Source organism: Phocoena phocoena, chromosome 3, assembly GCF_963924675.1.
Source record: "Phocoena phocoena chromosome 3, mPhoPho1.1, whole genome shotgun sequence".
NCBI classification, from domain to species: Eukaryota; Metazoa; Chordata; class Mammalia; order Artiodactyla; family Phocoenidae; genus Phocoena; species Phocoena phocoena.
Window position 1 is genome coordinate 61116977 of NC_089221.1, and position 13539 is coordinate 61130515.

Sequence of the window (13539 nt, forward strand, 5' to 3'; positions counted from 1 at the left end):
GATCTAGTTCCCTGACCAGGAATCGAACCTGGGCCCCCTGCATTGGGAGTGTGGAGTCATAACGACTGTGCCACCAGGGAAGTCCCTGGGATTGTTCTCTTAATTTCTCTTGTAGTTTGTTGTTAAATATATAAAAATACAACAGGTTTCTGTATATTAATTTTGTATCCTGCAGCTTTACTGAATTCATTTGTTAGTTCTCACAGGTTTTTTGGTGGTGTCTTTAGGATTTTCTATATGTTGTATAATGTCACCAGCAAACAGTGACAGTTTTACTTCTTCCTTTCTAGTTTGGATTCTTTTCTTTTTCTTGTCTGATTGCTGTGGCGAGGACTTCAATACTGAGTTGAATAAATGTGGCAAGAGTGAGCATCCTTGTCTTGTTCCTGATCTTAGAGGAAATGCTTTCAGCTTTTCACCATTCAGTATGATGTTGGCTGTGGATTTGTCATATATGGCCTTTATTATGTTGAAGTACATTTCCTTTGTACCCACTTTGTTTAGAGCTTATCATAAATGGATGTTGAATTTTGTCAAAAGCTTTTTCTGCATCTATTGAGATGATCATGGTTTTTACTCTTGAGTTTGTTAGTGTGGTGTATTGTATTGATTGATTTGTGGGTATTGAACCATCCTTGCATTCCTGGGATAAATCCCACTTGATCATGGTATATGGTCCTTTTAATGTATTATTGAATTTGGTTTGCTAATACTTTCTTGAGGATTTTTGCATCTGTGTTCATCGGTGATATTGGCCTGAAATTTTCTTTTTTGTCACGTCTTTGTCTGGTTTTGGTATCAGGCTGATGCTGACCTTGTAGAGAGTTTGGAAGTGTTCCTTCTTCTCCAACTTTTTGGAATAGTTTGAGAAAGAGATTTGTTAACTGTTCTCTAAATGTTTGGTGGAAATCACCTGTGAGGCCATCTGATCCTGGACTTCTATTTCTTGTGAGTTTTTTTGATTACTGAATCAATTTCATTTGCAGTAAATGGTTTGTTCATATTTTCTATTTTTTCCTGATTCAGTCTTGGGAGACTGTGTTTCTCAGGGTTTATCTAGTTTTTCTAGGTTGTCTGTTTTATTGGCATATAATTGTTCATAGTAATCTCTTACTTTTTGTATTTCTGCAATATCAATTGTAACTTCTCTTTCTGATTTTATTTATTTGGGCCCTCTCTTTTGGTGATAAGTCTTGCTAAAGGTTTAGCAGTTTTGTTTATTTTTTCAAAGAACCAGCTCTTAGTTTCACTGATCTTTTTTCTTTTTTGAGTCTCTACCATTTCTTTCTTTCTTTCTTTTTTGCCACGCTGTGCAGCTTGCAGAATCTTAGTTTCCCGACCAGCGATCGAACCCATGCCCTCTGCAGTGGAAGTGCAGAGTCCTAACCACTGGACCACCAGGGAATTCCCTGTATCATTTATTTCTGTTCTGACCTTTATTATTTCTTCTCTTAACTTTGGTTTTTTTCCTTCTTTTTCTAGTTCCTTCAGCTGTAAGGTTAGGTTGTTTATTTAAGATTTTTCTTGTTTCCTGAGGTAAGCTTGTATTTCTACAAACTTCTTAGAACTGCTTTTGCTGCATCCTATGGATTTGGGATCATTGTTTTTCCATTTTCATTTGTCTGCAGGTATTTTTCAGATTTCCTTTTTGAGTTCATTAGTGACCCATTGCTTGTGTAGTAGCGTATTGTTTAGACTCCATGTGTCTGTGGTTTTTGCAGTTTTTTTCTTGTAGTGGATTTCTAGTTTCATACTGTTGTGGTTGAAAATGCTGCTTAATATTTCAGTCTTAAATTTTTTTAAATTTTAACTGAAGTATAGTTGATTTACAGTGTTGTACTAATTTCTGCTTAGTTATACACATCTATACATTCTTTTTTTTTTCTTTTCCATTATGGTTTATCCCAGGAGACTGGATGTAATTCCCTGTGCTATACAGTAGGACCTTGTTATTTATCCATTCTAATTGTAATAAGTTGCATCTACTAACCCCAAACTCCCAGTCCATCCCTCTCCCTCCCTTCCTCCCCCTTGGCAACCACAGGTTTTTCTCTATGTCTGTGAGTCTGTTTCTGTTTTGTAGATAGGTTCATTTGTGTCATTATTTAGATTACACATGTAAGTGATATTATATGGTGTTTGTTTTTGTCTTTCTGACTTACTTCATGTTGTATGATAATCTCTAGTTGCATCACAGTCTTAAATTTCTTGAGACTTGTTTTGTGGCCTAGCATGTCATCATCATACAAAATGTTCCATGTTCACGTGAAACAAATGTGTATCCTGCTGCTTTTGGATGAAATGTTCTCTATGTATCTGTTAGGTTCATTTAGTCACGTGTCATTTAAGACCAGTGTTTCCTTACTGTTTTTCTGTCTAGATGATGTCCATTGATGTAAGTGGAGTGTTAAATGTTAAAGTCCCCTACTATTATTGTGTTACTGTCAATTTCTCACTTTATGTTTGTTAGTATTTTCTTTATGTATTTGGGTGCTCCTGTGTTGGGTACATAGATATTTACAATTGTTATATCTTCTTATTGGCTTGATCGCTTTAGCATATAACGTTCTTGTTTATCTCTTTTGACAGTCTTTGTTTTACAGTCTGTTTTGTCTGATATAAGTATTGCTACCCCAGTTTTCTTTTTATTTCATTTGCGTGGAATACCTTTTTCTATCCATCACTTTCAGTCTGTGTGTGTCTTTAGATCTGAAGTGAGTCTCTTGTAGGCAGCATATATATTTTTTTCAATCCATTCAGCCACTTTGTGTCTTTTAATTGGAGCTTTTAATCAATTTACATTTGAAGTAATTACTTATAGGTATGTACTTACTGCCATTTTGTTCATTGCTTTTTGGGGGGGTTCTGTAGTACTTTTTTGTTCCTTTTTTCTTTTGCTCTCTTCCCTTGTGATTCGATGACTACCTTTAAGTGTTATGTTTGGATTCCTTTCTCTTTTCTGTGTATGTGTTGTTGGCTTTTGGTAACCATGAGGTTCATATTTGACAACCTATATATATGTGATTATTTTAAGACAGTTTCTTAAGTTCGAATGCATTCTAACTGCTTTACATTTTTACTTTTGTTTCCCCCCACATCTGATGTTTTTGAGGTCATATTTTACGTTTTCGTTTTGTTTATCCCTTAACTGCTTATGTAAATATACATGATTTTACTACTTTCATCTTTTAGCCTTTCTACTAGCTTTATCAGTGGTTGATCTGCTACCTTTACTGTATATTTACCTTTACCAATGAGATTTTTCCTTTCATAAGTTCTGTATTTCTAGTTGTGGCCTTTTCTTTTCTACTTAAAGATGTCCCTTTAATGTTTCTTGTAAAGCTGTTTTAATAGTGCTGAACTCTTTTAGCTTTTGCTTGTCTGTAAATCTCTTTATCTCTCCTTCCAATCTGAAGGATAACCTTTCTGGGTAGAGTGTTCTTGGTTGTAGGTTTTTTCCTTTCATCACCTTGAATATATGGTGCCACTCCCTTCTGTCCTGCAAAGTTCTGCTGAAAAGTCAGTGATAGCCTTATGGTAGCTCCCTTGTGGATAACTAGTTGCCTGTCCCTTGTTGCTTTTAGAATTCTCTGTTTTTCTTTAATTTTTGCCATTTTAATTGTAATTACCTCTTTAGATTCATCTTGTTTGGGACTCTGTGCTTCCTGGACCTGGATATCTGTTTCCTTGCCCAGGTTAGGGAAGTTTTCAGCTATGATTTCTTCAGATAAGCCTTCTGCCCCTTTCTCTTCTCCTCCTGGGACTTCTGTATTGTGACTGTTAATATGCTTGTTAGTGTCCCAGAGGTCTCTTAAATTACACTCATTTTTTTAAATTCTGTTTTTTCTTCAGCTTGAGTGATTTCTGCTATTGTTTTACAGATTGCTGATGTATTCCGTATCATCTAATTTGTTGTCCCTTCTATTTATATTTTTAATTTCAGTTATTGTATTCTTCAGCTCTGTTTGGTTCTTCTTCATATTTTCTAACTACTGAAATTTTATGTTCATTGATTCTTCTCCTGAGTTTGGTGAGCATCTTTATGATCATTACCTTGAACTCTTTATCTGGTAGATTGCTTATCTCCACTTTGTTTGTTCTTTTTCTGAGGTTATGTCTTGTACCTTCATTTGGAACATATTCCTCTGTCTCCTCACTTTACCCAATTCTTTGTGTTTATTTCCATGTGTTAGTTGTTTTATGTTTCCCATCTTGGAGAAGTGGCCTTATTTAGGAGACCTCCCCTGGGGCCCCAGCAGCACACTCCTTTTTGGTCTCCAGAACCAGATGCTTTAGGGGTGTCCCCTATGTGGGCTGCATATACATCCTTCTGTTGTGGTGGGGCTGATTACTGTGGGAGCACTGGTAGGCAGGGCTGGCCCCTGGCCTGGTTGACTGTGAGGCCATGCCTTGTATGGTGGCTGTGGGCCTACTAGAGGGTAGGGTAGTCTTCCTGTGAAGTTGGCTGCATGGTCTGTGGGCTCAATGGTTCACTGGAGGGTGAAGCTGGGTCCCCACATGGCTGTCTTTCTGGCAGGCCAGGGGTGGGGTTTGGGGCTTGTGCCAGCCTGCTGGTGGGCAGGGCTGGGGCGCCAGCACTAACAGACTAGAGGAAAATTCCAAAGTGGTGTGTTCCAGTACCAGTGCTATTGGGGTAGAACAGACTCCCAAAAATAGCTGACCCAGGCTCCTTTCAAACTACTGCCTCAGTGTTGGGACTTAGAGCATGTGACATTTTGCATGTGCCCTTGAGAGCAGAATCTTATTCCTGTATCCCTCTAGTTCTCCTGAACATAAACTCTGTGGTTTTTCAAAGCCAGACATTCTGGGGGCTCATCTTTCGAGTGCAGGACCCCTGTGCTGGTGACCCCATTTGGGGCTCAGGCTCCTCGCTCCTTGTAGAGGACCTCTGTGCTAGTGATATTCCTTCCATTTGTGGGTTGCCAGCATGGGGTGTGGGTCACCACCTGTCCTACCCATCTCATGTGGTTATTTTTGTTTCTTTCTTTTAATTTTTAAAAAAATTTTTATTGGTGTATAGTTCCTTTACAATTTTGTGTTAGTTTCCACTGTACAGCGAAGTGAATCAGTAGTACGTATACATATATCCCCTCTTTTTTGGATTTCCTTCCCATTTAGGTCACCACAGAGCATTGAATAGAGTTCCGTGTGTTATACAATAGGTTCTCATTAGTTATCTATTTTATACATAGTTTCAATAGTGTATGTATGTCAATCCCAATCTCCCAATTCATCCCACGCCCCCCCGCTTTCTGCCTTGGTATCCATACGTTTGTTTTCTACATCTGTGTCTCTATTTCTCATTTGTAAATAAGATCGCCTATACCAGTTTTTTCAGATTCCACATATATGCGATAATAAACGATATTTGTTTTTCTCTTTCTGACCTACTTCACTTTCTATGACAGTCTCTAGGTCCATCCACATCTCTACAAATGACCCAATTTTCTTCCTTTTTATGGCTGAGTAATATTCCATTGTATATATGTATCGTGTGCTTACTTCTTTATGCCTTTAGTTGTGGAAAATCTTTTCTGCTAGTGTTCATGTTATTCTCATAGATAGTTGCTCTGTAACTAGTTGTAATTTTGCTGTGTCTGTGGGAGGAGGTGAGTTCAGTGTCTTCCTACTTCACCACCTTGGCCACCTCCCCTACTCTTGAAATTTTATCTCAATTCTCTATTTGATTTGTCTTTATTTCTCTTTTATTTTCACTGGCAATACCGAGGAATTGAAGATTATGTAACTAAAATAGCAAAAATGATTTTTCTTTCTTTTTTTAAGATCTATTTTTTAGTGACGTCTACCTATTACCAGTGGTTGAACTGTTTGAAAGGATGCATTATGAATACTTTTCCCTAGCAAAGCAAAGAACATGTAGGGGTCCTCAAATGACCTTTCCTGACAAACTAGAGAATGAAATTTGAAAGCATTCTGTGAGATTTTGGTCCAGTTTAGCTCCTATATCTGTTCATCTTTACCATCCTTCAAAAATATGTTAACTTCAGGACAGTGACTTAAGAAAAATCCTGATGAAATTCTGAGAATTCCCCAGGGATTCTAAAAGGTAATTGTGAAGCATGGGAGGAAAGCAGTTAGGACATCCTCATCTTTTTCTTGAGTTTTAAGATGTTCTTGAGCCTTACTTTTTGGAAGTGTAGAGTATACAGAAGGAAGGAAGTAGGGTGAAGAGATTGGAGTAATAACTTGAAATATGCATATATGCTTAATGCCCACATGTAGGCCCCGGGCCTTTCTTATATTTTAATGAATATTTATCTAACATTCTAGACTGACAAATAGTTTTTAAAAAGCAGTACCTCTTGCAATTTCACTCATTTTTCCTTTGCATGTATTGTCCTATAAGCAGTAGTAATAATAAAATATGTAAGATTGGAAACTTTTTTTTTAAAGCATATATAGATAGGGAAATATTTTGGCCATAATTCACAGTGGCCTTTAAAATTCCTCATAGTTTTTCAGCTCCTTGCTCTTGTTCTTGTTCTTGGTGAGTTTATGTTGCTGGAAATATGTATAGTTTACCTATCACACTGTGAGTGTTTAGCCAGTGTTCAAACTGAATTTATGCTGCTATTAAAAATGCGTGTTTAGGGACTTCCCTGGTGGTGCAGTGGTTAAGAATCTGCCTGCCAGTGCAGGGGACACAGGTTCCATCTCGGGTCTGGGAAGATCCCAGATGCCACAGAGCAGCTAAGCTTGTGCATGACAACTACTGAGCCTGCGATCTAGAGCCCGTGAGCCACAAATACTGAGCCTACATGCCACAGCTACTGAAGCCCGCGCGCCTAGAGCCCATGCTCCACAACAAGAGAAGCCACTGCAATGAGAAGCCCGCGCACCACAATGGAGAGTAGCCCCCACCCACTGCAACTAGAGAAAGCCCGCGCACAGCAACAAAGACCAACACAGCCAAAAATAATTAATTAATTAATTTAAAAGGCAAACAAAAGTGTGTTTAAGATGGTCTCACATTTTATAAAGTAACAGCGGAACATATGAATTCACTTCATCATGTTGCTCTAAGATAGAAAGAAAATTCAGACTGTTACAAACCAAAGGAAAATAACTCTCTGTTTCTTCTAAAGTTAAAATAATAGATTTGTTCATTTGTCCTAGGGTATGCCCAGTATGCATGTATAATAAATAATAAAAGGCTTATGCCAGGTAAGTTGGAATTTTGGAACAAAAGAGATGTAACTGATTCATCTGTACTTTTTTTGTATTATCAAACCAACTCTCTAATATATTAAATTTTAGCAAAACTTCAGTTCTGCTACATTAGGTATATTTGGACCTTTAAATCCCTGCTGTAATTAAAGCTAATTCTTTATGTTATGTATGTTGACTTGATAATTGGCTCAACTTTCAGAAAGAAAATTTAGGTTTAGTTATATTCTCTAGGCCTGCACAGTTCAGCCAGCTCCATCTGGCTACTGAATACTTGAAATGTAGCTAATCCTAATTAAGATGCTTTCTAAGTGTAAACTACACTCAATTTTGAAGACTTAGTACAGAAAGTCCATGTAAAATATTTTGGTAATTTTTATGATGATTAAATGTTAATTTTATATATAATTAATATTTTGTAAGTACTGAGTTAGATAAAATGAATTTCACTGGTTTCTTTTTACCTTTTTAATGGCCCTACTAGATAATTTTAAAGTATAAAATATAACTTGCATTTTATTTTTGACAGCATTGTTCTAGGCTGTCACATGTCCAAGCAATATGTGATGAGGGCCTGGACTGGGACTGTTAAGACACTGAAAATAGATAAGGAGGGAAAATGGGGATAAATTTCAAACATAGTCTATAGCACTTGGTAATTGATTTCAGGTGGTGGTTAAGGAGATGTCAAAGACTTATGATTTGGATAAGTGGATGGTCATATCATTAACCAGGAAAGGGAACATGAGAGGAAGAGGCAGTAGAGATAATAGCTATTTCACTGTACATATATCTTCACTAATTCATTGAAACATTTAGCATTAAATATAAGATGGTCATGTTTAAGAGTCTTCTCTCCTGTTTCCACCTCTTCCAGAATTTGAATTCAGAAGATCAAAAAACATCAAGTATTGAACATATAAGCTGCAGTGAGGGAGAAGATTTTGCAAGTGTGAAAAAGAAGGCCAAAATAGACATTCATTACAAAAAGAGTCCCCCCAAATATACTGTTCCAGTTAGCGCAAAGACTGTAGAATCTCCTCTTAATGAAAACGTTTATAATTCGGCTTCATTTAAAGATGAGAAAATCATAGAGACTGATAGTGAGCCTGAAGAAGGTGAAATTACAGACTCTCAGACCGAGGACAGTTATGATGAAGACATTACCAGTGAAGACAATGTAACTGCAGAGGATTCTGAAGATGAAGGTGAGTAAATGCCCATTACTTAATTTTATATAAATAACCAAGTGTGGCCATTGTAAAAGTGCAAAACGGTTAAAAGTGTTATTAACCCATATAATATATCTGCCGAAAAGTGAGCTGATTGTTTTACAGAGATTAATGACATTATTAAAAATTATAACTGCTTGGTTATTTTTCAACAGTAGGATGTGAATAAATGACTAGTACTTGGATCCTGAAGTTTCATTGCATTGAATGGCTTAGTCAGTAAGAACACAAAACCAAGTTACCTACTTTCTAATCCTAAAGTAGGTACAAAGTCTATTTTAGTGGATTAGATATTTGTCCACTTTTGTAATTGAGGGAGGGAAAGCAGTTGCCTTTAAAAAGAGTAGTCCATGAATTCAGCTTACATAGGTATTATGGTAAATCTAATATTTATTTTACTTGAGGATATAAAGATATACTTTTAAAACTCAGGAATTCATATTGGTGTATATGAGCTTATTTTGTTCTTAATGGAGTTTCCTTTCATTTTTTCTTAAAAAGGGCAGACTCAGTTTTTCTAACTTAATTTAAAAATGCTTTTTTGGGATACTTTCAAATTCCAAGACCTTAAAAAAGAGAGAGTTGATTATTTTATAATTGTGATTGGTGCTGAATATCTTTAGGTTGATCTTTTTATAAATTTATTTATTTTTGGCCGCATTGCACAGCATGTGGGATCTTAGTTCCCTGACTGGGGATCAAGCCTGTGCCCCCTGCAGTGGAAGTGTGGAGTCCCATAGGTTGATCATTTTAAATTGGTAACATTGTTAAACCTTACTTACTGTGTATGTGATATAGCAGAATTTAAGAATGTTGTTTTAAACAGAATGAAGATTTTTATCAATATATTTTTACTTTATGTATGCCTCCTACTCATCCCTATGCATTTCTGATTTTTTCCCATAGCATTTGAATTAATATTTACACATTTCTTTCTTTGGCAGATGAAGAAAAAATTTGGCCCCCATGTATTAGAGTAATTGTAATTAGATCACCTGTGTTGCAGACAGGATCACTTTTTATCATTACAGCTGTAAATCCTGCTACAATTGGAAGGTAAAAATGTTTAGTGTTATTATATTTGTGTATTTGTCTTATTCCAGTGGACTGTACTTTTCCTGAGCAGTTTAAATATGCATGGTACTTGTTGAATAGGAAAAAAGTGACATCCATGTCCCTCCCTTTTCCACTCAAAAAATATTCTGACACCTACCTTTTGTCACCTGCTTTTGGAAGACAATTGGAGATATAACCTCCTTATATCCCCTAAAGGGGACTGCCTATGTAAAGAGATAAAATCTTGGTGATATGATACCTTCCACAGAGGTTTTGTCATTTTCTTACCTTTTGTATTGCTTTTTTTAGGTTTAAATTACTTAAACCCACTGTTGACCTCCTCTGATTATTTTCCTTTACCCCTTTATAATTCAGCCAGCTTGGTAGAGAGGTAGGTTTTAATCATGAGTAGGATAATTTCCTTTCTTCCCAACTGGAAAGGTAATGTATGGAACAGGTTCCATACGATATCTTAATTTTAAATTCTTAGAAATAGTGTACTTTTTTTACATGTAGTAATAGAAGTGGAAACAGTCAACAGGTCTGGAAAAAGTGATTGACATGAGTACAAAGGACATTTTGTCTCACTGGATGTTTACTAGCCTGTGACAGATGTACCAAAGAGTAAAAGTAATTCTGGAACCATCATTCAAAAAGGAAATTAGAGTAGCATTATAGAAACCAGATTTAGTGTGATAGAGAGACTTGCATTTTAACATTATCTTTTAAAACAAAAAAAAAGTATCTTTAAAAAAATTCTTTAAGTGCTACATTTATGTATGCTTCAAAAATAATTAAAGGCACTTTACTTAACTCTGCAGAGAAAAAGATATGGAGCATACTCTCCGAATCCCTGAAGTTGGTGTCAGTAAGGTAAGCTCTATGATTTTTCGGTTACAACCCCCTAGATGTGATTTTGTAAATCATCTTTTTTTTTTTTTTTTTTAACATCTTTATTGGGGTATAATTGCTTTACAATGGTGTGTTAGTTTCTGCTTTATAACAAAGTGAATCAGTAATACATATACATATGTTCCCATATCTCTTCCCTCTTGCGTCTCCCTCCCTCCCACCCTCCCTATCCCACCCCTCCAGGCGGTCACAAAGCACCGAGCTGATCTTCCTGTGCTATGCGGCTGCTTCCCACTAGCTATCTACCTTACGTTTGGTAGTGTATATATGTCCATGCCTCTCTCTCGCTTTGTCACAGCTTACCCTTCCCCCTCCCCATATCCTCAAGTCCATTCTCTAGTAGGTCTGTGTCTTTATTCCTGTCTTACCCCTAGGTTCTTCATGACATTTTTTATTTCTTAAATTCCATATATATGTGTTAGCATATGGTATTTGTCTTTCTCTTTCTGATGTAATTCACTCTGTATGACAGACTCTAGGTCTATCCACCTCATTACAAATAGCTCAATTTCGTTTCTTTTTATGGCTGAGTAATATTCCATTGTATATATGTGCCACATCTTCTTTATCCATTCATCTGATGATGGACATTTACGTTGTTTCCATCTCTGGGCTATTGTAAATAGAGCTGCAATGAACATTTTGGTACATGACACTTTTTGAGTTACGGTTTTCTTAGGGTATATGCCCAGCAGTGGGATTGCTGGGTCATACGGTAGCTCTATTTTTAGTTTTTTAAGGAACCTCCATACTGTTCTCCACAATGGCTGTATCAGTTTACATTCCCACCAACAGTGCAAAAGGGTTCCCTTTTCTCCACACCCTCTCCAGCATTTATTGTTTGTAGATTTTTTGATGATGGCCATTCTGACTGGTGTGAGATGATATCTCATTGTAGTTTTGATTTGCATTTCTCTAATGATTAATGACGTTGAGCATTCTTTCATGTGTTTGTTGGCAATCTGTAATCTTCTTTGGAGAAATGTCTGTTTAAGTCTTCTGCCCATTTATGGATTGGGTTTTTTTTTGTTACTGAGCTGCATGAGCTGCTTATAAATTTTGGAGATTAATCCTTTGTCAGTTGCTTCATTTGCAAATATTTTCTCCCATCCTGAGGGTTGTCTTTTGGTCTTGCTTATGGTTTCCTTTGCTGTGCAAAAGCTTTGAAGTTTCATTAGGTCCCATTTGTTTATTTTTATTTCCATTTCTCTAGGAGGTAGGTCAAAAAGGATCTTGCTGTGATTTATGTAATAGAGTGTTCTGCCTATGTTTTCCTCTAAGAGTTTGATAGTTTCTGGCCTTACATTTAGGTCTTTAATCCATTTTGAGCTTATTTTTGTGTATGGTGTTAGGGAGTGATCTAATCTCATACTTTTACATGTACCTGTCCAGTTTTCCCAGCACCACTTATTGAAGAGGCTGTCCTTTCTCCACTGTACATTTCTGCCACCTTTATCAAAGATAAGGGGTCCATATGTGCATGGGTTTATCTCTGGGCTTTCTATCCTGTTCCATTGATCTATCTTTCTGTTTTTGTGCCAGTACCATACTGTCTTGATTACTGTAGCTTTGTAGTATAGTCTGAAGTCAGGGAGCCTGATTCCTCCAGCTCCTTTTTCCGTTCTCAAGATTGCTTTGGCTATTCGGGGTCTTTTGTGTTTCCATACAAATTGTGAAATTTTTTGTTCTAGTTCTGTGAAAAATGCCAGTGGTAGTTTGATAGGGATTGCATTGAATCTATAGATTGCTTTGGGTAGTAGAGTCATTTTCACAATGTTGATTCTTCCAGTCCACGAACACGGTATATCTCTCCATCTGTTTGTATCATCTTTAATTTCTTTCATCAGTGTCTTATAATTTTCTGCATACAAAAAAGATCTCATGATCTTTTTTTCCTTAGGTAGGTTTATTCCTAGATATTTTATTCTTTTTATTGCAATGGTAAATGAGAGTGTTCTCTTGATTTCACTTTCAGATTTTTCATCATTAGTGTATAGGAATGCCAGAGATTTCTGTGCATTAATTTTGTATCCTGCTACTTTACCAAATTCATTGATTAGCTCTAGTAGTTTTCTGGTAGCATCTTTAGGATTCTCTATGTATAGTGTCATGTCATCTGCAAACAGTGACAGCTTTACTTTTTCTTTTCTGATTTGGATTCCTTTTATTTCCTTTTCTTCTCTGATTGCTGTGGCTAAAACTTCCAAAACTATGTTGAATAAGAGTGGTGAGGGCTTCCCTGGTGGCGCAGTGGTTGGGAGTCCGCCTGCTAATGCAGGGGACACGGGTTTGTGCCCTGGTCTGGGAGGATCCCACATGCCATGGAGCGGCTGGGCCCGTGAGCCACGGCCGCTGAGCCTGTGCGTCCGGAGCCTGTGCTCCGCAACGGGAGAGGCCACAACAGTGAAAGGCCCGCGTATGGCAAAAAAAAAAAACAAAAAACAAAAAAAAAAAAAAAAAAAAGAGTGGTGAGAGTGGGCAACCTTGTCTTGTTCCTGATCTTTGTGGAAATGGTTTCAGTTTTTCACCATTGAGGATGATGTTGGTTGTGGGTTTGTTATATACGACCTTTATTATGTTGAGGAAAGTTCCCTCTATGCCTACTTTCTGCAGGGTTTTTATCATAAATGGGTGTCAGAAGCTTTCTCTGCATCTATTGAGATGATCATATGGTTTTTCTCCTTCAATTTGTTAATATGGTGTGTCACGTTCATTGATTTGCGTATATTGAAGAATCCTTGCATTCCTGGAATAAACCCCACTTGATCATGCTGTATGATCTGTTTAATGTGCTGTTAGATTCTTTTGCTAGTTTTTGTTGAGGACTTTTGCATCTATGTTCATCAGTGATATTGGCCCGTAGTTTTCTTTCTTTGTGACATCCTTGTCTGGTTTTTGTATCAGGGTGATGGTGGCCTCGTCGAATGAGTTTGGGAGTGTTCCTCCCTCTGCTATATTTTGGAGGACTTTGAGAAGGATAGGTGTTAGCTCTTCTCTAAATGTTTGATAGAATTCGCCTGTGAAGCCATCTGGTCCTGGGCTTTTGTTTGTTGGAAGATTTTTAATCAGTTTCAATTTCAGTGCTTGTGATTGGTCTGTTCATATTTTCTATTTTTCCCTGATTCAGTCT

The 13539-nt window shown here is 36.9% G+C and overlaps 1 protein-coding gene across 1 annotated transcript in view; it reads left to right on the forward strand.

Annotated features, from left to right (window-relative positions):
• The window catches only part of AGGF1 (angiogenic factor with G-patch and FHA domains 1), a 46455-nt gene that overhangs the window by 13189 nt on the left and 19727 nt on the right, over positions 1-13539 (forward strand). The window contains exons 6-8 of the mRNA XM_065874525.1: positions 8087-8417; positions 9386-9497; positions 10319-10370. Of these exons, the coding sequence (XP_065730597.1) occupies positions 8087-8417; positions 9386-9497; positions 10319-10370 (495 nt within the window). The remainder of the gene's footprint in view (positions 1-8086; positions 8418-9385; positions 9498-10318; positions 10371-13539) is intronic.